Source organism: Pinus tabuliformis, chromosome 7 (assembly GCF_031772625.1).
Source record: "Pinus tabuliformis cultivar Carrire ecotype Pingquan chromosome 7, CPIR1, whole genome shotgun sequence".
Lineage (NCBI taxonomy): Eukaryota > Viridiplantae > Streptophyta > Pinopsida > Pinales > Pinaceae > Pinus > Pinus tabuliformis.
The window spans coordinates 1,872,265,906-1,872,272,203 of record NC_142293.1 but is presented as its reverse complement, the minus strand read 5'-3'; the positions used below and the strand labels follow the sequence as shown (position 1 = coordinate 1,872,272,203).

At 39.5% G+C, this 6,298-nt stretch overlaps 1 protein-coding gene across 3 annotated transcripts in view; it reads right to left on the bottom strand.

Moving 5' to 3' along the window:
* Positions 1-5,919: 5,919 nt before the first annotated feature.
* Positions 5,920-6,298, bottom strand: part of LOC149255945 (protein LPA3-like) — a 133,981-nt gene continuing 133,602 nt past the window's right edge. For all 3 annotated transcript variants that reach the window (XM_089460613.1, XM_089460614.1, XM_089460612.1), the window contains one exon: positions 5,920-6,272. In XM_089460613.1, the coding sequence (XP_089316739.1) occupies positions 6,152-6,272 (121 nt within the window). In that variant the 3' untranslated portion in view covers positions 5,920-6,151. The remainder of the gene's footprint in view (positions 6,273-6,298) is intronic.

Here is a 6,298-nt window from a genome sequence, read left to right as displayed (position 1 = left end):
AAGGTATTTCCCTTTCCCAGTCCAAGTATGCACGTGATCTTCTACGCCATTTTCACATGGAAGACTGTAAGCCAGCCCCTTCTCCCTTTCAGTCTACAGCGAAATTTTCAGTCACTTGTACTTCCCCTGAAGTTGATGCTACCTTATATCGTCGGCTTGTAGGAAAACTTTTGTATCTAACCCATACCCATCCTGACCTTTCCTTTGTTGTTGGCCTTATTGCTCGGTTTATGCAAAAACCACATGAAAGTCATTGGAAAGCAGCTAAAATAATACTTCATTATGTTTGAGGTACAGTTCAGTTTGGGATTCATTGCAGTGCAGAAGCATCTCCTCTATTGGTTGGTTTCACTGATTCCAATTGGACTGGTGACCTTGATGATCATAAGTCTACTGCAGGTTATGTCTACACTCTTGGTTCTGGACATATTACATGGGCTTGCAAGAAACAAAGTGCCATTTCTCTTTCTTCAGTAGAAGTAGAGTATCATGGCGCCGTAGAAGCTAGTAAGGAAGCCCTATGGCTTCGTCAGATCCTATCAAAGTTTGTCTTTCAGCAGCAGCATTAGACTACACTTTGGTGTGATAATCAAAGTGCCATTCAACTATGCAAAGATCCAGTACAACATCAGCGCAACAAACACATTGAACTATGCATGCACTTCATCAGAAAGCTCATTCATGACCATGTTCTTGAAGTGCAATATTATTCAACCGATGATCAAGTTGCAGACATCATTACAAAGGCTCTCACAGAGGTGAAGTTTTGTTAAAATTGGAAACTAGGGCCAAACTCCATGTGGGTCAGCTTATTTATGGCAACTGATATTTTTATTGGATCCCTCTCATCGAGAGGTGTAGGATTGATCTAAAGATCATCCGATTCCAATAAGTATTTATGGAGATACAAATTTATTTTGATTATGGAATTATTATCAAGCCGACCAGCAACTTGAGTAGGCTCAAAAGCCCAATAGTCGTGTCCATTCATCACCTACGTTTTAGTATAAATATAAAGGACTTGAAATCATTTGGCACACACATCCTCTTCATGTGTTCTCCTCCTCTCCATGTCTTGGGTTTTTGGAGAAGGAGGGACACCAAGAATACACGTTGGATGATGCCCTAAACGCAGTGATAAAGGCCTTATACACAGCCCTAGCTTATACGCTGTAATGGAGACATCCAGTCGCAGTAAGGGAAGGAATAAACGCAGTCTCTCAACCACTGTCTAAAGGAGCACCCATACTCAGTCAAAGTGAGGCCCTAATACGCTGTCCAAAAGCCTTATACGCAGGCCCTAATATGTTGTCCAAGGAAACCTTATACGCTAGTCATTGAGACACATATACGCAGTTCATAGAGACACTTACATGCAAATCATGAAGACACATTTATATGCTGTTTAAGGTGACATTTATACAACCAACGTGATGCCCTAATTATACACAGGGCAGAGATCATTACACGTAGTTAGATTATATACGGACGCAGCAAAATCTATGTGTTGGGTATATATATGAAGTCGCAGTCAAACGCAGCATTATTATATGTTTTGGGCTCTCGGCATAGATGAAGCTACAGTGGAATAGCTTCAGTCAAACGCAACATTGAATACCAATACGTTGTGTGAAGTACGCAACCCTGACTCAATAATGGGATTGCGTGGAACTATAGCCTAGCTACTTTGCTAGGCTGCAAGCCATAGCAAGCAGCTAAGGCTGATATGCATATGACTGTGTAATAAAACAACAGAAGTATATTGTTGCAGCATGATGAAGCAACGAGAAGGTAGAACAACAACATGATGGGCATCATGATAGATGAGATCATGGGCAGCATGATAGATGAGATCATGCGCAGCATGATGCATGAGCAGCATGATAGATGAGATCATGGGCAACATGATGCATGGGAAGCATGATGAATGGGCAGCATGATAGATGAGATCATGGGCAGCATGATCCATGGATAGCATGATGTATGGGTAGCATATTGATCATGAGCAACATGATGATGCATGATGCAGCATGATGGTGCTACACAGTAAGGTGCAGCAAATGGATGAGATGCAGCACTATGATAGGTGAAAAAGTCACCTTAGAGAATCAATTGAAGCAATATGTCTTCAATTGATCTCTGTAGATATCAAAAGTCAAAGTGTTGACTTCTATTGTAAATGTACTATCTCTCTCATTTTCTCTGCTGAACTTTGAAGAACATAAAAGGAGAATTGATCAAGGGTTTCCCCACATTGTGGGGTTTGTCCCTGGCTAGCGCCACATCTTGTGTCCTCTTGTCTTGGCTTGTTTTCTGCGATTTATGTTTATGTTCTATCTGCAGTTTCCTTTAATTCTAATGTGATTGCTAACTGGAAAAGCTATTGGAAAATTAAAATAAATTGCTCTGGCATAGAACATACCTAAAAATAACAAGTTTACTAAACTTCGATTTATGGTTGGAGTTCAAGAAGTTGTCACTAAGGGGGGATAGGCTCTAACGCCTCCTTCCTTCTCCTATTGTGTCATATTTGTACATCCTTCAATCCTATCCCATGTTTTTGTTAAGGGGGGATGTTAGGATATTCCGACACATAGGAAATAGTTAAGTATAACTTGGTCTAGTGTACAGTTAGGTAAAGTGTGTTTATTTACTATGTACTTTTGTAACTTACAATCCGACGGTCACGATATGTTCTAGACATGAAGTGATATGACGGTTCATTCTCTCGTCGGTATTACCGACACTTGATTCATGGCTTAACACCCGATTGGTCCATTATCTCTATTTAAAGAGCATGGAGGGTCATTTGTAGGGTGACCGTTCATGACAGAATCTTATGTAAATTTTCATTCTTTTATTAATAAATTGCCTGAAGTGGCCGCGTTGGCTCAGGCCGTGGACTGTTTCACTCTTTAAGGGTTTTAACCACGTCAAGAATACTGGGGTATTGATCGGTGATCTGTTTGTGAGCGGTGTCATTTGGTGTTCTGTCTGAGGAACTTACCCTGTACATTCCTACACTGATACAACTATAATATTCCTAACTAGGAAAACACAGTAAATAACAGAGGCACGAATTAAGCCACAACAAATAAAAATGAACACACAAGAGGTAATCAATAAACACAACAAATAGGGCCAAATATTTGAGCCACTGTATTAATTCGAAAGAACTAAGTACAACAATGATAGAAATGGAACCTGGGCTTGCTACTACAAGCTATGGCAAAAACCCATATGTGAATACAATGCTCAAGTGCTAGGAAGATCCCCCTAAAAAGAACTGTGCATGCTCGAGAAGAATTGCTAGCTGCTACTAGAAGGATATTGAAAATTTTCCCTCAATAATGCCTTGATTGATTTGAAATCACAGCCACGGGCTCCTCTCCTAAAACACTAAAATACCCAGAAAGGGTCTGGCTCAACTCCTAGCCAAAATTGAACCCACAAAGTGATGTCACAACTTCCCATCTAACCATCTATACACCCTCCTATAAGAATATGTGATTCTGGCTCAAATACTGCCCGGAAAATTCTATAAAATTAGCTGGAGTCTCCTCTCATCAAACCCACAAAAACCCAAAAAACGTTTGGGCCAATTCCAACATCACCCGGAAACCCCGAGAAGCGCATAATACCCAGATTGGTCAATTTTGCGCCCTACATAAACCAAACTGCTGAAAGAAGCCCAAATTCACCATTGAAATGCCACTGGAGAATGCTACAAAATCCTCCTCCAAGAATGGCTCTTCTCCTCCGGCCTTATCTCTCCTCAACTCCCTTTTCCTTCCACCCTTGCGCATCTCTAGCCAGTGAGCCCCCACGCACTGCTAAAATCAATGGAAATGGCTCCCCAAATTCTCAACACTACAGCCCAGCAATATCACCGAAAACCCTCTGGCTAAAATGACAAGAAACTCCTATAATTCCTCTGGTGCTAGAACCCTTTGTAGTTGACCTCCCAACGAGTAGTTCAATTTGCCCCCAAACCCAAGAAGAAGCATGCTACAGTGGCAAGATGAAATGATGTGTCTCTACATGGCTTTGAAAGGGTCTCCTCCAAATCTCAAAATATCTCCTAGGGTGACACTCGAAGTTCACCGAAGGTAGAGGTGGAATCTCCGCTTGGGAATCCCCTTGTGCTAAACAACACTGGTTGTCTTGGTTAGGCAGCTCAATAGAACTATGTTCAAGACATAAAAATGGCCAAAAGATCCCCAAAAGTAAGGCCCTCAAGCTCTATTTATAATTTGCTGGCCTCTTCTCTGTCTTGTGATCCCCACTCTCCCTAATTCACACCTCCTCTTCCTCTTTCATTGGGTAAAATTTCTCTCTTGTGGCCCCACATTCCACTAGAGCTGCAATTTTTCTTTTATCTCCTAAGTTCCCATGCCAAAAATCCCCAGGTCCAAAATTACAAAAATTGGCTACACTTAGCAATTCATAAAATTGGGGATATCACAGTGGAAGTTTGAGATGGTAAGAGAAAGACTTGGTTATATTTTACCTTGATTGCTCCTGAATTTGGTTGTTCAAACTTCATAGTGATGGTGTATTCCAGTAGCGGAAGAATGAGCAGTAGGTCAGAGAGATGGCATAGCAATAGAGGAAGAATGAATGCAAACCACAGTTTTATAGGAGACAGTGAGGAGACACTCATGTTTCAAGCACATATGCGCTAGCCTTCAGTTATTTCCCACACTAACTGCTGTTAGAATTTGTAATTTTCAGATTAGGAGTTTCTGTTTCCAACTTCAATTTGACTTTATCATAATTAGTAATTTCCAGAATTCGATAGAGGGGTGTAGTTCCCAACAGGAGGGTCAGGGTGCATTGCATGAGGTTACCTACTCTCATTTTGGCACAATTACATAGGAGCCCCAGCACATGCATTACATGCAGAGTGTGCACTCCTACCTAGGTGCCTAAGATAGGTTGAGTTACATTGTAAACCCTAGACAATCTATATAAAGGCAGGGTCCCCTTTGTTTTATTATTCAATTTACTAGCAAGAGTGTACACTGTTTTCGTTTCCTGAGTTAATAAAGAGAAAAAAAACAGAGGTAATTTTCTGAGTGCTGCAAATTCCTTTTGTCTTGCTGTCAGTACTTTTCAGTTAGCAGATGTGTTTTAGATCAGAGTTCCTTAAGTTTTCAGTCTTCTAGGGTATAAATAGTTTCAGATCTATTTACCATCTATTGAATGTTTAACATACAACACTCACATTAACATGGAGGTGCATGTGGGGGAGATTTGACTTTCACATTTCTCTCATGTAAGAACAAAGCCTTTACCGACCAGGGGTTAATCCCCGTTGTAACCTCTAGAAAATAGATGGGTCCATATTTGCACTAGATGTCTAAGGTGGGCCTTCATTCAATTAAAAAAGGTTAAGAACTTTGTGAGTCAAAAGCTTGTACATTTAACCCCAATTTCTAATCAAACAAGTCCTACCTATTGTGCAATTAGAAATTCAATCTTCTCAACTTGATCTCAGTCTGGTTAATGTTAAGGACAAATTATTAAATCCAGGGTCAATAACCTAAATATGAATTGAGAAATAACATTATAGTTTATAAAGTTAGCCTCCATGTTCAATATTATTTGAGAATGACTTTCCTAAATAATAGCAGTAGCACAGTAATATGAGTTCTGGTCGTTTTCTCTTTTATCTAGTCGTAGACCCAAACACATGCAACCATTCCATTTAAAGTATTGAGAATCAAGAGTAATCCTGAGTATCTATGAAGAGTAGGACTCACAATAGGATTGGATGTTTCAAGAGTATGGAAGAGTTTAACAAATCCATCCTATAACACACAGGAATTTGCAATGGAGATCCTAAATCAAATTCCATAATTACCTTTAAGTTTTAACACGAAAAGAAACATACAAAAAATGGAAAGGAGAAAAATCTGACAAAAATGGAAAAATTACATTATAATGACAATTATATAAATTTTATTTGATAAGAACACGAAGATTTCAAATTCCTATTTGTGATAATATGTATGTTATCCAAGACAAACACCAAAATATAGAACATCAGAATATAGTTCCCATTTTGGAATACCCCATAACATATATACCTCATTTCCCAAGAAACATTTTAATGAAGTTTCTTGGACATCTGGGTAGAATTCAAATATCAAGCAGAAGGTAGAATGTTTAGTGCAACTTCTTTCAAAGATGGCATAGTCTCCTGTTGATGTATACACACATGTTTGTCTCCAACTTTTCTCAGTACTCGCCAGGGTCCTGGATATGACCTGCAAAATTTCAAATTTCAATTAAT